This window comes from Trichoplusia ni, chromosome 11, assembly GCF_003590095.1.
Source record: "Trichoplusia ni isolate ovarian cell line Hi5 chromosome 11, tn1, whole genome shotgun sequence".
In the NCBI taxonomy this organism is placed as follows: Eukaryota; Metazoa; Arthropoda; class Insecta; order Lepidoptera; family Noctuidae; genus Trichoplusia; species Trichoplusia ni.
The window spans coordinates 12,242,930-12,261,615 of NC_039488.1; the positions used below are offsets into that span (position 1 = coordinate 12,242,930).

Consider the following 18,686-nt stretch of genomic DNA (forward strand, 5'->3'; position numbering starts at 1 on the left):
ATATAAAATTGCAATTAAAATCTAATTTAGAAATATAATAAAAACATTGTGAATTTTGTTAATTTTTGTACCGCAACAATTTAATTTAGTCCTTGTTACAATTAGTTTATGGTACTTATTTGATAAACATTTCACAATGCAAGATGTTTCATGAATTGCATTTAAAATGCTCAATACATTCACTGCAGTCCTTGACATTCACCTACTATGGAATACGTTCATTCTTTTTTTACCTGTTGACTATACAAGCCTCATAAACATGACAATGCAAATAAACAATTTCGTCTTAAATGCCAACAAACTCGCGCAGCTCTATTATCATAGCTACCGAACCGCTTTTTCAAGGTATTTTGCGACTGCAATATGTCTTGGGGATAATGACTGGGTACCTAAACAGGTGTTGTTTGTCAAAATAAGGATTGTGATAAAACAATGAAGTTCTGGTATTGGGGATGCCTACCGCAAATGACTTTTATGATTCGTAAGAGGAATGAAATCTTAAAGTTATCCAAATACAAGTCGATCTCTCGTCAAGAATTGAACATAGATTAAAACCAACAAACAATATGTACCTATCTATTTAAAGACAGCAAAAAAAACCACATACCTTATTGACCTTAGCATTCACATTTATTTAGCACTTGAAGAGCGGACCAATATTGTGTGTACTTCAGACATGGACCTTCGTTCTCAATAACAACTCTTGGCATTTTTAATTTATGTTTTAGGCGGCCTTCTAAACGGCCACAGAGAAAACAAAATGGCAGTGATTGCGTTTATAGGATAACTTAAAACTGGAAATTACGACATACGACATATCTAGCCGAATACAGTAAAATTTTACGATCATTCTTCGCAATTTTTTGAGTCAATTGCTGCCGCTTTGCTTTTACAATATGGCATACATGGCTTTTACAGTCGGCATATAAGAATAAATTGTTTTCGTCATATAATATAACGCATTCAAGGCGACGTTTACCACATTGCCTTTTGGCGTGGCTAGAATGGAAATAAGTCCCTGAAGGGACGCTACATACACAAATCTTGGTACCACGCCAATAACTCGAACATACAATAAGGTTCTGACATAAGGTAAATTGTCATGCTTTACAAAACCGTCACAATTTCAATTCAAATACAGTCTGACTAAAACGTATACATACATGATTGCAACCATAATATCGACAAAAATCCTCTATACAATGTCTTATAAGCGCTAGCTTACATTTTGAACTTTAAACAAAGGCATCTAGAATCTAAAATGCATTAGCAAATAATACTCGAATTACAGAAGAATTCTTAAATATTTTATTACTATATGATAAAGTCGTTAGATAAGTAGCAGTCGTACGTTTCTTGAATTATAAATGTCATTGATACGAGGACTCTTTGTTTCTTTGTAATTCAAACTTATTAAGCGATTATCAGAATTTAAGAAAGAGGGTTTATACCTGCATATCAACGTCGCCACCTTAAAAACGTAAATATTCCTATTGTTTTTTGGTATGCTCAATATTAAGAAATATCGTTTCTAATGTAGACAAAGATAGAATAGAATTTGAGTATATAGTGAATATGTTATACATTATAATAATTAGAAGTATTGTAAAGGAACTAGACAGAATATCGTATACCATAAATGCTATAAAATACTTTATAATAAATATAAAGGACTTCTCTACCATGAGAAAATGCAATGTAGGGAATCTCGTTTGTCTACCCTATGTTTATTTATAGGGTAAAGAGCTATTGCTATAAATGCTTAAATTCGACTGCTACGCCATCTGTCGACTTTAAACTACTTAATTCTATTGCAACAACATGTAAGAGGATTTCATCATCACTAAACTGTCTAATGTTCACACGTATCCACTGATAAATACCTGCCACACATTCTGTTATCCCGGGAGCTGTTTGCTTGTGTACACTGGCACTACCCTAATACCTGGCTATGAGTAATTCTCGAGGTGAAGGTTTCATGTGCTGAAAATAAAAGGGGCAATTATTTTTTGAATATTATATAGGGAGACTGTTCAGGCTGCGGTCTCGCTTCCAATACCCCACTACTTAAATGGTTTTGTTTTATGCTAGCAGCTGATCACATGATGCCATTTATCTTAATAAGAGGATTAAACACACTAGGTGACAAAAACACTTATATTGTTGCAAAATTATACCCAAAACACCTGAATTTGCTTTGACAAAAATAGACACAGATATTGAAATGATGGCATCTCAAAGTAAAATTTAAGTAATAATAGTCTATGAGTGTGTTAACTTCCCACAAATTTTACAATAACAAAAACTGTACCATTGTCAGATTAGTTTAATTGTAGCCTGGTCTGTAGATCGTTTGGTTCACATGTTTGGAAGAGTTTGATTTTGCAATGAATACAGTCAAATTGCTTAGTTAGGCACATAGTAAGTAATCGTAACGTCATTGTCATTATTTTGATTGTTTTTCTCCACATAAACAAAAAATAACAATAAAACAGATAAGATGCTGCTAATTAATTAACGGTAAAAATAAATCATTAAATTTAAACACTTACGATAACTATTTCGCACCTTTTACTATCGATTCTGCATTTAATATCGGATATTGCACGAAAGTCATATATATATGCTTCTTTTTTTACGTATAACACCATTACAAATAATAAAAAATAATTTTACTAATGTCTAAGGTATTTTCTACTCACATGATCTCCAAACTGCTATCACTGTTCTTGGTCGCCTGTTCCCCCTCGCTGGAGTTGGAGCCTCCAGACTCAGACCTCTGGCTGCGACTCCTGTGGGTCTTCTTTTTCTCTTCAGAAGGTACTTCTGTGGACGTCGCCTCTTCTGACTGTCGCTGCCATGCTGGGATGGAAGGAGGGTCTGGCCTAGCTTTTAGGGCAGGGAATTGGTTCCTACAAAATAGTGTATCGTATTAACTATCTTTAATGGGATAAAATATTTTTTTTTTTGAGTTGTTATGTTAAGCACATGAATGATTAAGACTGCCTGTAGGCTACATAATATCACAATCATAATTTAAAATATCCATGTGTATTCAACAGTTAAAAACAATCAAAATCAACGAGTTTTCTGTTTGTAATCGATCAACAAAGCGTGGAAACTTGAGCCCCCTACTTCACACGATATATCTATTGTTATCTGTGAATTATTTACGTATACATTCAACAATAACTAATACAAATGCGCTTACCACGCAATATCATTAGTATATAGCACATGTAACCGTTGTAGAAGCAAGATGCCATTACGATTTATATTGCACCATCTCACTTTTACAATGGCAAAAGTACTTCTTTATAAGCTTATGTAAAACTTTACCTATTAAGCAATATTCCCTTAACCGACGCGATATCGGACTTGATGTTATCAAGTTGCGATCTAAGCGCGCTCTGGTGGGCGTTAGCTGTCATCTCACCACGCAATGACGTCACGTTTGCGTTTAGGATGTCCAAACTCTTGCGCAGTTCGTCAATGCATTCTGATGTCGATTTCCGCTTCGGTTGTTCAACGAAGAGTAAGTGTCTGACGTAGTTCTGTGAGGAAAAATGGAGTCAGTGGGTCGTCTTAGGGTTATGAAGCAATATGATATAACCATCTTGTGGCGGCAAGTTTCGTAATCATTGAAATCACATGCACATAGAACTCCCAGACTAAGAACAACAACTTATGCATCACACAAACACAGTGGCCAATGTGTGAATATAAATAAACAAGAACAACTGAACAAGTTTTGGTCTAAAATAAAATGATGTTTTTTTATCAAGCCTCTTTTTCTAGCTCTGCTTACTTTGGTAGATCATTTATTTGCATTACGCCTTTTAGATTATTTATACTTTCCCAAAAGAGGCACTTATTTCTCAAAACAGTTTGATTGTCGGATCTACACCATAAAGATATGAAGACTAAAAAAAAGTCAAGTCGCGAGTCGGACTCACGACACTGAGGGTTTCCTACAAATTGGCTAAGATACGCAAATCGGTTGGATGACCGTAACTTATGGATACTCTCAAATTGATTTGTCACCAACTTATTTATGACCACAACAATCTTAAATCATTGCTAACTTATTCTCCATCTTTTTTTACTTTGTAGTGGCAACAGAAACACATACATCTGCGGTGAAAATTTCGTACGTTACGGACGAGGCAGACAGACAGGCAGACAGTAGACAAAAAACTGCCAAAAAGGCCAAGAGCATAGTTCTAATTAATAAAACTAGTTCCAAGTCATTAAATCTTAACAAATATCGAAAAAAATAGTTTTGTACTGATAATGTGCTGTTAATGCTGTTATTACAAGCACTCTGAAGTATATGATAAAATTTATCTATTATCATAACACCTTTTGTAAGATAAGAACATGGAATTAGGTAATTATTTCTAACAGAGGATTTAAAACTTATTGCTTTATGATGAAAACTTATACCCTCTAGAAGCAAAGTTCACAATATGGACACACAATGGTTTAAAACGCCAATTCTAATGATCGCGGCGTCTGGCTATGCTTAAGCGTAACTTTCAATGGACTTAACGGAGGCGTAGTGGAGCAGAGCAGACCGTGAATTAAGCAATCCAACTCCACATAGCAACAGAGGGACGAGGGCATACTATAAAAAGACAATTTCGAAAGTGTATATCACTGAGTACCAATTATGGGCCCCATTAGCATAATATAACACTAAAACCATAATTGCTTATTCAAATACAACAGAAGTTTGGTAATTTTCAGTAACATTTTCTGGGAGATGTAACATTAGGTAAATATGCTAATATGCACTGTTTATTTTAGTATACAATCTCAAACAAAAAGTTGTGTACATTAGAAATAAAATGCTAATGCCTAGCATGGGTTAAGGCAAAACCTGTTTCTCATTATTTAAGTTTGGGCAATGGAACTTACTGAGTTGTATGACATTTGTAGGTCAAATTAAACATTAAAACTTGTTTTTTCCAAAAAATATTAAGTACACTGTATAATGCCCATGCAAGTGCTGTGCATACCTATAAGTGATGAATTCCCGTAAGGCTGCTTAAATAAAATATCTAATGTTATGAGTTAGTGAATAAGTTGTTGGTGTGACAATAAATAAATAAATTGTACAAAAAAGCTGTAATTACTACATGCCTGGTAAATATGGCAATGTTAAGGCTTCCTGAATTTAGAATAATGTTTACAAAAGGCTTACCTTATAGAACCAGTAGCATCCATACATAAAACCTCCATAGACCATAATTGGAAGCACATTGTCTCTAAACCAGGACCTTCTTGATTGATGGAAGAACATGAGCTCTGATGTCAATGACGGGACATCTATCAGCTCCGTGCATTTCTCTATGGCCTTTTGTATCTCTGGGTCTGTTAGGCCCTTGCTGCGTAAGAACCTTTCCTTGCTTTCTAAGGTACATCGTTGTACACTTGGGTTTGTCAAGAACTTTACAGCAGTTGTAACCTGTAAGTAAGTTATTGAATGGTTACGCTGCAAATAACATTTTGAAAGGGCATCCCTGCTGGTTAAAAAGTGTCATATTCTATAATTTTAAGGTACAATAATACCAAACTTTTTATTTAAGGAATAATTGATTGACCAAGGAAAAGCAAATTATATTTCACTAATCACTTAACATTTCCTAGCACTTCTCTGGTTCAAAGAACTTTGATTCCTAGTTTAAAACAGCTAAGTAACATTGATTAGCATAGTTCTTTGTGTACACAAGACAATAAGAAAACTATTTATTAAGTTGATAGTAGGGTTTAAATAAAACAATAAACGTAAAATTTGCATTTTAGTACATATAGGAACTTTGTTGCCTAGATTTAATTCAAACTGGAATATGCTACATCATAATGAGTCTAATACGACCTATTTTCGTAGCAATTATTATTAATTGTATCTGTGATTATCAATCTAGCACAAAGAATAAGAAACAGGGTTATTGACATTACTACTCCGAGATGTATTATTGAACAATGCAATTCTGAATGTATTTATTTTGTAATACATCTTGTGTATACTAAATTGGAAACTTAATTGATTAGGTAAGAGATGGTAATAAAAATCAACATATCGTCGCGGTGCGAAGGTCGTCCGAACAAAGATTTGCAAAGTCTTTTTAAAAAACATAACGACACTAGTTTTTTTTGAACATGGATTAATTGTCAATGTTCGTGCTTTGCTGTGCTTCATAGAAATATCATGAAATTACCAAATTCTCCCTAATTTCTGCCCCGACATTCGCCACTGCCTCTGTAGCCATTTTCACTCAAATACCGCAGATAAAGTTAAGATACAGAATAATCAATTTACTAATAAGAATAAAACTAGATTTTTGTATGTATGCACAGTGCTTAATGAAACAAAACTATAATTATAATCCGTAATAACGGAGACGACAAATTAATCAATTCTTGCTTGGTGACAGTGACATTTTATTGTTCTTTTTTGCTTTTAAAACGTTCACAGGTTAAAAAACTTTATAAGCGATAATGTTCTACGTTCAGTAATCAGCTATATTATTAGAAAGGACACACTTTTAATTGGTTCGCAATGTTTGATACGGAGTATAGATTCGTGCTTTATTATTAATACGATTATGCAGGTAAGAAATAATCTTTTCTATAGGTATAAAATTCAAAATTTGTTTGCTTCCTACTGATGAGAAAAAAAAGAAAGCTGATATTTAATAAATAAAAGACTGCTTGTTGAAAATTGAAAATTAATGATTAGAAATAGTTTTGAATAGTGACTACGTCTGGTACAAGGTGGCGCGGTATTAGCTATTGTGGAAGGATTTAGAGAAAGCTTTTGCACATCGAGACACCATAGAAACCGACCAATTTGAAGCTCATGGACAACCAACAAAATGTTTCATTGAACTCATCCCATGATGTATTGGAATGGAATTGGTTATTATCACCCATTTTAATTGTCCCATGCTGGGTCATAGTACAAACAAAAATTTCAAAAGGATTGACGCGTGAAAGGAATATGAAAAGCGCCCAGGTGGATCGGGCCAAATAAAAAAATGTATTTAATTAAAAAAAAAGACGTTTTATAAAAATTGTGTGCGTGTCGTCATTTTTATGATGCTTTATATAGTATTAAAGTACAGAAATAATTGTTTCCTGATTATCAATATTTACAGAATAAAATCATTGTAACCTACCCAGAAACCTTTACAAACGAAGACACCAACTTCAAATTTACTTCATGTATAGCGTTCCACTTTACCGAAAATTAAATGATTTTCTTTTTTCGTCTCACTAAGAACAATGGTATCTTGCTATTTCAGTTCTTCTTCGACATTATGAGCAATAACCCAGTTTTTCGATATGAATAGTTGCTGTCAAGAACTGTGTCACTGTCATTAATTTAAACAATTCATTTTTGTTTGTGATTTTATTTAAAAGTATTATTTATGCAGCTGTAGTAAAAAATGGGGGATTTTGCTAATGCAACTGAGGCTGCGTCTCTCGCTGTGCAATTTGATCAAACTGGACAAACGGATAAAGCTGTTGAATGCTACAGAACTGCAGCAAGATTGCTGGACAGGGTTCGCGATCGTTTTCCCCCCGATAAACAAGAAGAAGTAAGAAGTAAAGTCAGAGAATACCTTGAAAGAGCAACAGTGTTGAAGGAACAACAAGGTATTATACCATAAGCTATATTTGTAAGTTTAATTACCAAGAATTCTCGTGCAGAAAGTACGACTGAATGACTAACTGTATTTTTTTCTATAGTTGTTTGGCTATGACTCACAATACATACAGCCACCTTGCACCGTATACAGCAGTCAATGAACGCGTAGATTAATCAAATGTCTATGATATCATTTCTAAATGGTGTAGTTGATAATTTATTATTCTTTTTATTTAGTTACTATTTGTGTGCTGTTTTTAATCAATTAAATGTTACATATGCACTTCCAACACTAGAACAAAAAAAAACTGTAGAGTACTGTAATTTTTCCTACTGTTTCTTAGTATGCAGTATATTATTATGGGACTGAATATGTTATTCACCAAAAAGAAACAAAAAAAAAAGAAATTTTTCCTCATGTCCAACTGCAGAGTAAAGGCAGTCCCTATTCTTCTACCAATTGTCTCATGTTTATGGCTGGGAAAGCAGTCCAGGAGGCCAACCTCCATATTTATATAAATAATTTTATTTTTGGTGGTGGTGGTGGAAGGGAGACAGCAAGCTATAAAATGTAGTATGCTGTTATGTTTTCACACATATTAATATTACTTTAAATGATAATGGTAGGTTCTCTATTCCTTTATAAATATTATTATTTATATTAATATTCCCGGCCATCACACACTTCTGACCCGCAGTCAAACCATTGCAACAGTTTAGTGGGGCTTAACATATAACATACTTATCTGTCTGAAATAAAGATAAATAAATAAATTAATTAAGCAATATTTTCTGCAGAAAGGGCCCAACAAGCGGAGAGTGAGCGTGGAATGCAACAATGTTACTTCCTTATGCAACAAGCTTTAGATGCAGATGAAGCGGACCAGAATGACTCAGCTTTGCAACTTTACACACAGGCAGTTGAGTTGGCTGTTAGCATTGTAAGTATTCTTTATAAAATTGAAATAAGGTAGTAGTTTGAAGAGAATAAAGAAACATTCATGAGATTGTAGATAAAGACTAACTGTGGACTGTTTGTTCATACATTGTTTAAGTTCACTAACGTAATGCTAGTAGTACCTACCAATTTAACAAAAAAATGCTGGTTAAGTCAATGTATTTAATATAATTTGTTACGTGAATCTAGGTATTGATTAATGAGTTATTTTATTTAAAATAATAATAATTTTAAATGCATTTAGAAACATTTTCTTACTCGGTTCATTGTAAGAAAAATCTTTTGAAAATTGTCATAGAAATCATCAATTATTTATTATTTTCTAGAGAGCAAGTGATCCAGACATAAAAGCGAAGATAAAAGGTTTAGCAGAACAGGCTCTGGACAGGGCGGAGGAGTTGAAAGGTATTAAGAGAATTGGATCTCTGTCTATTAGTGAGCAGAAAAGGCCAGGTAAAGTTCAACGCAATTTTAGACTCTATTGACACACTAACAAGAACTAATTCCCCAGATAAGGATGGTAATGGGATAAACTGGTTAGACTTTTTAAATGCTATTAAGTACTATTAACTAACCCCTGCCTTTAGATCCTTGATGCAAAATTTTAGAGCTTTATACATATATGTAACAAATTTGTTTTTTTTTGGTGATTCGTATGTTTTTTTTCTTTGTCTAGTGAAGTAATAATATCTAGTTAATTAGTTTTGCTTGTATTTTGAGTATGTATGTCTTCCTTTTAGTTTCTTTTTTAATTTAACAGAATTGACAAGAGAATGTCCAGGATTTTTGCTGTGTGACAGAAGCCTGAGAATGTATCATCAAAATTCTTTTTCTAGCTGTCAGTCCCGTCCGACCGGTACTGCAAAGAGACCAAAGCATTCACTTAAAAGTTAGTGGGAAACAAGCAACATACTCTGAGGAGGAAAAGGAGGTTTTACGCACAACATCCAATATTAACAACAACTGCTTCCTACCATTCATGGATGTAGACTTGTCAGAGAGATTCCAGTTTGCGATACCGTTTGAAGATAGGGCCAGTGCCTTGAAGCTGAGTTCTAAGCAGGAAAAGGAATTTGATTGCTGGGTGCGACCGCATGAGATCTGCACGGATCCGAAAATGATTGTTGGAGATCATGTTGACTGTTTCAGTATTAAGCAGACCGTGAGTACTTCTTGAAATGCATGGTTTTAGAATAACTCTATTACATATTGAAAAATCAGTCCAATTAACAATTATTCATTCTTTATTCCAACTTGTTGCCATACGTGCAAAGTTTCACCGTGCCAAGAAGACTGTGCGCAACGTATTGCCGGTTTGATCGCCTGGTATTATAGCAGTGAATGCTTGTTCTGACTTTCTGAGTATGGGTCTCTTGTGCATGTGAATGTTTGTGAAACCCCCGTACATTTACATCAGGATTCAATTCGTTATAGCCATATGCTTATCTCTAAACAAATGCTTAATCTAAAACTGCAGTCCTAAAACCAAATCATCTAAGATTGTAACAAAAATTAATAGTACCCTCAATTTTCTAGATAGTATCAGACTGTTCGTTCGTGGCGTCGCTGGCTGTGAGCGCGTTATACGAAAAGCGTTTCAACAAGAAGATCATCACGTCCATCATATACCCTAAGAACAAGAGCAAGTCGCCGGTCTACAACCCCTTTGGGAAGTACATGGTGAAGCTGCATCTTAATGGTGTAAGGCGGAAGGTTTGTATAATATTGATGTAATTTTGACTTGCGTGTGCTGATTCCGTATTTCTAGAACTATGGAAAGATAGACAATGTTGGTGTCGCAATATTAAGAGACATTCATATAAACTTGTGTAAATTAACCTTATATTATGCTACTTAATTACTATGAGATAAAATACAAATCATATAAACTAAGTATAACTTTATTAATAAAAAAAATAAACTGTCTATAATATATATATAAAAAATATTTATTAATAAATATACTAGAAGTCTTGTTTCTCCCATTAATATATGCCTCGCGTGATCAAAGTGAGCTCCAAAGACACTCCTGTTGCCGCTATGGAACGTTACGCTACAGGCACAATATCCGTAATTTCCACCAGGTTTATAGCTGATTGAAGTAATGGTCCAAACAATTTGTGCAAGCACGTATTTTCGACTGAGCATTCTTTTTTAACTTTTGCTCTAGACTAGGTCTTAATATAAGTACTTATCTGCAAGTTGCAATTCTATCCGCCTTAAATGTAGCTTGTCTAGGCAGACTGTTTGAAGAGTTTTCTTAGCCAACATTATAGCATGATTATCACCAACAGATAATAATAGACGACCGGTTGCCGTACAGCAGGTACGGGCGCCTCCTCTGCTCCTACTCCAGCAATAAGAACGAGTTCTGGGTGTCGCTATTGGAGAAGGCGTACATGAAGGTTATGGGCGGCTATGATTTTCCTGGCTCGAATAGTGTGAGTATTACTAACATAGTTCTAGTTTTTTTTCTGTTTCAGTCCTGGAAGAGTTCTTTTTGCCCTACAGGTAAAGATTAATTGATTAAATGTAGTCAATTCTGTATTTCATACACAGATTTAACAGTCTGATATGTAAAACAATCGTTGAGAAATTGATCTTACTCATTCTTTCAGATATTAGCCTCAATGTTCTTTAAAAACCGAATAATATATAACACCTAAATTGTAAATGCCCCACTACTTGCCAAAGGGCTACTTCTCACACATATTAAAAACATTGGATGACAGTTTTTATAGAAAATCATTAACATTTTGCTGTTTGATACTTGTTTTGCTAATTTACGTTGTTTTTGCAGACATTCATTTTAATGTAAAATGCTACTGTAATATTTTATTTTGAAAAGAGTAACTAACTATGGAGTTTCTTGCCGGTTCTTCTCCATAAGAATGACACTTTGGAACCGTGCAACTAGAGTCGGTAATGTAACGTTTTAAAAGTGCCTGAGAAACGGCCTATTAGAAATAAAAACATTTTGATTTTGATTTTTGACACTACGCTTAATATTTACACGTAACATTTACAATATCCCTCAGAACATAGATCTCCACGCACTAACCGGTTGGATACCGGAACGCACGGCAATCCGGAACGGCGAAGCGGATTTCAACGCGGACGCTCTATACGAGAAGATCCGGACGCGTCTGGAACGGGGTGATGTACTGGTGACGGTCGCGACTGGCGCGTTGTCTGATGCGGAAGCGGAACGGACCGGACTGGTAGCTACGCATGCGTACGCAGTGTTGGATGTTAGACTTGCTAATGTAAGTTGGTATGGGTTTGATAACAGCTTTATGTAAGAGGGACGCTTAGTTGGCGGATAGCGGTATATCGCCCTAAATCGTATGGTGTGATTTTATCCCGATTTTATATTCCCGTGGGATCATTTCCATTAATAAATAAATAAATAAATAACAGTAAATAAATATAGAACAGCGCTTTTTTTTACCTAAATATCGTTCTGTTTATATTTAATACCCAGTTCGTTATAAAAATAAGAGGGGCCTTAGTAATTTACTGTATTTTTTTTTAAATCATTCAAGTATTTGTGAGCCCTATAACAATAGGCGTGGTTATAAGCAACTTTGTAAAAATTACAAGGATGTACGCATTCACGCATACATTTTTAGTATTATTTCTGAACAACTTATTCGGTCCTTATTTAGTCTCTATTCACGCACCATTTTTAACTAATTAGTTTACCTACCAAGTAATCAAGATTGATTACATTTTTTTTAAAATACCTGTACATACAGATTATACACCAATATGACATGATGCTAGACTGATTTACATAAAATTTTCGTTTCTCCCAGGGAGTAAAACTCCTGAAGCTCAAGAACCCCTGGTCTCACCTACGTTGGCGCGGCAACTACTCAGAGTTAGACCTCTCTCACTGGACGCCCGCGCTGCGAGCTCTCCTCAACTACGACCCCGACAGCGCCGCGCAGTACGATAACGGAGTCTTCTGGATCGACTACGCCAGTATACTGAACTTCTTTGATGTCTTCTACTTGAATTGGAACCCTGAGATGTTTCAGTTTACGTATTGTATACACCAGTAAGTTCTACCTATTTTCCTTTCCATTTTTTGGGGTTCAAAATATATTTTCACCCCGCAAAGTCCTTGAATGAAATATGTATGTAGTAAGAATAAGAGAAAGGTTTCCAAGTTGGACCTTAAATCTATGTTTGACCTAGAAAAGGCTTACATTTAACCTAATAAGTCTTCAAACCGTTTTCTATCTGTGCTATTGTTCAACAGCTATTAAATTAAGTATCTGTGTAAAATACAAAAATTAAATGAAATCATGTATTCCGCAAGTAGGGTATCATTACTTTTACACTTCTGTAGGCGCATGAGGGTAATTTTTTTACAGATGTAACGTTAGCCGGTATGCAACGGAAGTGTCGAAAAAGAGAGAATGTCAGAAGTTTGACTTCTGACATGTGTACTTTGTACGCACGCTTTTTTTTTTCAAATGAGTTTGCCTTTCCTAGCTGACTACATAAGAAATGATGAACCAAATTAATTGCCTACTTATACTTTCTGTGTTATAGTCCGTATAGTATAGTTCCGTGTTCCCTTCGTAGGAAATGGGATGCCGGTACAGGCCCAGCTAAGGACGCGTACAACATCGGCGAGAACCCGCAGTTCTCGCTACACGTGCAGGGCCGCGGCGCCGTCTGGTTGCTGCTCACACGACACATCACGCAGATAGACGACTTCAGGGACAACAAGGAGTATATCACACTACTTGTGTATAAGAATGGAAGGAGGGTTTATTATCCCTGTGAGTTTATGGTTTTTGTTCGATTTTGTATTTTAAGGTTGTCGTTTTTAAGTTAAAAATTGATTGTTATTGTAGGTTTTCAATTTGGCATGATATGCTTGAAGTATTTCTTGATATTCGGGTGAAATAAAATAATAATCATTTCACAATTTTAACACAATGCCATCTAGCCACAAACTAAGGAAAGCTTGAGTTCTAAACAAATTGTTTAACTTTTGCATAATACATTTAACGTAACTTTGGGCCTCATATGATAATGGAACCACATATGGCTCCCATGGTTTTGGTATTAATACGACGGTACGACATATTCACGCAAGATTTGCCTTTGTATTTTCCGTTTAGATTTTCTCTGGAAATACTCTATCTACCTGTTTTTTTCAGACGATCCTGAACCTTATAAAGACGGAATAAGGATCAACAGTCCGCACTACCTCTGTGAACTAATCATTGGTGAAGGCAGTGCAGATAGATATACGCTAGTGGTCTCACAGTATGAGAAGAGCAAGACTATATTCTACACGTTGAGGGCTTATGCGACGTGTCCCTTCACGTTAAGCAAACTTGAACCTTATCCTTATAAGAAAACGGTAAGTTTTTATACTTTTCATATCAGATTGAAAATTGCTTTTTAACTTTAGCGGAGTTACGAGGCTAAGACGTCACGATCTTACAAAATCTACGAAATCGTGACGTCATACCACATTCAATTTCGTTGGTTTCTACTTAAGAATAATTCGTGTCCAATATTTTTATTAAGTGAAACAAAGGCAAAAAGGCGAAATGGTAGTCAATATGTATTTTTCTTCTAGTTAAACGGCGAATGGTCTGGCCGCACCGCTGGCGGTTGCGAGAACCACCGCGCGACTTACCCCAACAACCCCAAGTTTATAATAACGGTCCCTGAAGCTCGGGCCCCTTGTAACGTAGTAGTGGAACTGAAGGGGCCCAAGCAGTACCAGATAGGTGTCGACGCGAGAGTCGAAGCGTTGGATGACCCCAATGTCACTGCGCCATTCTTGAAGGAAACCTCAGGAGCGTATAGGTAAGGGTTTATTTATATTGCGCTGGTGATGATGATTGGCCCTTGATATATGCCCTGATCAAAGTGGTAGAACATAAAATACTATATAGATTTTGATTTGAGTATTTCATGCATATCGCGTTTCTTTATGTTACAAGAAAACGAAGATAACGTAAAATATATATGAGCTTAAGCTAACCTTGTGTTGGGCATGCGACACAACAATACAAAAATAGGCATATAGTGCTCTGCTGACCACCTTGTATTAAAACTCTCTGAACATTAGTTGAAAACTGAAATATGAGATAAATTACAATTTTAAAACTTGTATAAATCCAACAGATCTGGCTTCGTAGTCCTCGAGCTCCGCAACCTACCTGCAGGTAGGTACATACTAACGCCATCTACCTTCTACCCCGGGCAGGAGGGTCCGTTCTTCCTGGAGCTGCGGTCTACTAGCCCCCTGACATGCGAGGGACGGAACTAGCGCGCGGTAGGCAGGTGGAAGCAGGATGAGGCTAGGGTTTAGGTGAAAAGACATTGATTATGAGATTGATTGTCGTAATAAGATCTCGAGAATAGGTTTTAGAGATGGTAGATGTCGACCAATAGCGATTGGATGGCGATGTTGAGTTATTGCCTGTGTATAAAAAGTAATTAATTAAAGCTATGAGTCCACTAGTTTTTGCTTCATTTAGGTTAAAAGTTAGTCGACATCGCCATGGAGGAACTTCTTTTTCATCAAAAAATATTTTTAATTTTCTTACCTTAATGTCGTCGCTTCTCATCAGGCTAAAAATATAAAACTTTGTTATAGACACTGTAAATACCATTTCTGATATTGTATGTATTTAAACATGAATTAGCTATACAACAAAGAAGTAAATGACTATAATTTATAAATTGATCAAATCATAATTGTTTTCTGAGATTCGCATTTGCTTAAAACGGATTCAAAATGCTCTGAAGAGGAACTTAAATATATGAATGTTATTTTATTTAATAATACATGAGAAAATATGTTACGACAAACCATCGCCGTGACATAGTACATATTATTGTAAACTTATTATGGTAAATGTGTAAATAATTATGTATGTTTGTAAATGTGTGCGTGAACTAGTATTTTCTTTTGTTAATTTAGACTTTTGCCTTTTGTTTTGACAATAAAAATTGTAGTGATGTATTAGATCTGTGCCTTTAGGTCCTATGCTAAATTAATTGTTTGTAAGTGACGCGGCAAGATAAAGCATTTATTAGAACACTTTAATATAAAAATTGCAGTTTTGTTATGTAATTTAGTTTTGTCAACCGTTTAAATTGATTTGCCTTCGAAAAATCAGAATAGTACTATTTTACTTAAAATCGTTCGCACTAAATAACATATTTCTACACAAATATTAAATTAGTTTTAGTCTTATCAAAGAAACTATTCACATACCTCGTAAAACTCTTTCCAAAAACTACCTCTTTAAATTGTACGTAATAAACATATCCCACGGACACAACATTTACATTTCCATTTAGTTGCAACAAAAACATTTATTCGCTAAACGGAAAAACAGTAAACTACTTCACTAAACTAAGTGACACACATCCGACATACCCCTGTGTGTGTTGGCCCAACACTATTGAGCCAACATTTGGCCCAACTAGGTGTCAAATATTGGCCACAAATAATTTTTCCCATAATGTTGATTTAGGAAGTCTGAAATTTGCGATAGTGAAAACTACTGTACTCACAACTAACAAATTAAAATAAAAGCACTATTACGTGTGAAAAGCACGTCAGAAAAATAACAACTAGCTTTCAAAAGTAAACCATTTACGCCTTTCCTTTTGGCGAAAGTGACAACATGAGTATTTTTTTTAAGTTAACTGTTTGTGGTAATTTTGATGTTTTCATTTCTAATCATTGAATATACAAGTCAACCCATACTGTAAAATAGGTAACACAGAATCCGGGCCTAATAAATACATGGATGGAAAACATTTGGTCCAAGTACCAAGCCAACATGTGGCACAGATTCTAACTTTTTGTACTAGCCAATTCTAAATTCATTTAAAACGTGTCGGAACGGAGTTTGCAAAGCGACAAACAAAAGTGAATCTCTTATGTCGTGTGGCCCTGGGGCTCTACCACCTCCTTTTGCACTAAGGCTGATATAGTTGAGGAAATGAGATGGCGCATTACACGACTCTCTCTCTCTCGCTCTCACAAACCCAGGAGTCTTACTCTAAGTGGTACTGGTAGGACCAGCACGTACTGCTAATTGCGTTTATGCAAATCTATTCAGGTTTTGTGTCGCTCTAATATGAATGCTTACACAGCGCTCTTTGCGGAATCCATTTAGGTTTTTAAAACAGTTGCCGGTATTGAGTACTCATTTTGAACAGCTTTTTTAGAAGTAGTTGTTGATTTGAGTTGGTAACGTTAGATTTAGAATGTCTGTAGTTTGTAGTTGATGTGGGATCAATATAAAGTTTAAACATATTTATGTACCGTTTCAAAACTTTGTTTTCAAATATGTTATGTGTAATTTAAACCTTTTTGGCTTAGAGAATGGAATGCCTTGGCTTCAAAGCTTAGATTATTTCTTCGACTTATTAAAATGTATCGTGAATCGTCCAAAACATATGTTTAAGTCTGTAACAGCATAATATATTTACAATACAATTAAATACTAACATAGTTTAATAAAAATAACATGCTGTAGGGTTGTTTTGAAATTGTGAATATTAATTGTTATTGTATAGTATTCTGTATATTTAAAAAAATATTTAATTACGGTTAATATATAAATAATTTGACGAATGTTAGTGTTCAAGTTACCCTATATTTGTTCTTATTAAGGCCTGAAATTGATGAAATTTAAATAGTAGGAAGTTGTTATAGAAAAATCACTTGTTGTTTATTATTGTGAACATATGACTTTTTTTATCCAAAAATATTTACGTGATGATTTATACCAATATTATAAAGGTTTTAGTTTTAATTTTCTCCTGACCTTGGCTTATTCGCTTAACCGCTACCGCTCATAAGTTGCGCCTTTCGCATGCAGTCACACATGCTCTGCTGTGATAATTTAGCTCTTAAGGTGAAATCACAGTGTTTTATAATGTTGAATAATCTATTTTCTTTTATAATGTTAATGAATTAAATATTTTGATAATACCATGTTTTAATTTATCCCATATTACCTTACCTGTGACGATTTTCAGTTTTCAGTACAAAAGAGGCATTAAGAAGTCGTTATGATTTCGGAAATCTAGGTTGCACTGTTAATTAATTTCGAACTGAAGAATGAGGTTTTGGATTTTTTATACCTTTATCTCTATTATATAAATAAAACCACAAATACTTTCTGCTAGTTAATTACGTGGCAATTCTTTTTCACCATTGTCTACGAGATATACTTGAGTAAGCATACTTAGGGCTTCACATTTCTTTGATAGCATTGCCATAACGACCAAAAACAAGAAGCTAACAAAAACAGATAATTCAAAAATAATAACCGAAATATTGGCCTAACAGAAAAAAAACAATACCAATTCCCAAGATTTCCTATAAAGTCACTCAAAATTATGTGAGGTGAACTCATTAATGTGTTTGTGATAGAATCGAACTGGGACAAAACGTAATATAAATGGAAAATCAAATACTCGTTAGTTGTAAAATGTCGTCAGAATATTGACTTTATTTTCGTGACGTTATGGTTCATTTTACATTGAGGTTCGGTTCGCTTTCAGTCTGTGGTGATAAACGCAAGCGATAGCGGTTTTGAACTTACGCTAGGTAGGTACTACAGACTTTTAGATGCAAGTTATTGGTTATTACATTTTAATTTTACAGTTCTTGAAAGAATTGATTTAATAAATTATGGTACGATTTTTGTAGGATTTCTAGTAAAGTTTTTTGAGGTAAAATTAAGATAACTAGCCATAGATAAAGACATGAAAAGTTGAATACATTCTCACTTGACGTAATCGAACAGTAACGGAAAATAATTTTCCAACAATTATGTTCTTGTCGATTCAATAAGAAAACCCGCTTCCGCTTATGACAAACACCAACCCCGCCGTAAATGTTTTATAAGGGTACGCTTCAAAATTTAATTTAGCTGCGTGTGTGCGATTTCTCATTGTTTTTGTAGGTCCAAAGCCTGGTGCGTGTCAAGGTTGTGTTCAGATCATAGAAAAGGGACACGTGATAACTATTATACGTAACGTTATTACTCGAAGTTTGTATGT

The 18,686-nt window shown here is 34.8% G+C and overlaps 2 protein-coding genes across 4 annotated transcripts; one reads left to right on the forward strand and one right to left on the reverse strand.

Annotated features, from left to right (window-relative positions):
• Window positions 1–233: 233 nt before the first annotated feature.
• LOC113498995 (peroxisomal membrane protein PEX14) lies at window positions 234–6,458 on the reverse strand. Of its 2 annotated transcripts, XM_026879298.1 has the most exons (5): window positions 6,225–6,458; window positions 5,207–5,470; window positions 3,340–3,554; window positions 2,703–2,912; window positions 234–1,983 (listed from the first exon to the last, which is right to left on the reverse strand). In XM_026879298.1, the coding sequence occupies exons 1-5, from the start codon at window positions 6,273–6,275 to the stop codon at window positions 1,977–1,979; spliced, it is 747 nt and encodes a 248-aa protein (XP_026735099.1). In that variant the 5' UTR covers window positions 6,276–6,458; the 3' UTR covers window positions 234–1,976. The 2 variants fall into 2 exon arrangements, with proteins under 2 accessions (XP_026735099.1, XP_026735100.1); XM_026879299.1 differs by lacking the exon at window positions 234–1,983 and having other exon boundaries at window positions 2,699–2,912.
• An 869-nt stretch (window positions 6,459–7,327) lies between these two features.
• On the forward strand, window positions 7,328–17,164 carry LOC113498687 (calpain-7-like). Of its 2 annotated transcripts, none has more exons than XM_026878803.1 (12): window positions 7,328–7,665; window positions 8,456–8,598; window positions 8,942–9,020; window positions 9,452–9,777; window positions 10,152–10,328; window positions 10,910–11,056; window positions 11,654–11,881; window positions 12,434–12,678; window positions 13,212–13,411; window positions 13,796–14,001; window positions 14,224–14,456; window positions 14,778–17,164. In XM_026878803.1, the coding sequence occupies exons 1-12, from the start codon at window positions 7,455–7,457 to the stop codon at window positions 14,920–14,922; spliced, it is 2,340 nt and encodes a 779-aa protein (XP_026734604.1). In that variant the 5' UTR covers window positions 7,328–7,454; the 3' UTR covers window positions 14,923–17,164. The 2 variants fall into 2 exon arrangements, with proteins under 2 accessions (XP_026734604.1, XP_026734603.1); XM_026878802.1 differs by having other exon boundaries at window positions 7,330–7,665; window positions 8,942–9,068.
• The last annotated feature ends 1,522 nt before the right edge of the window (window positions 17,165–18,686 follow it).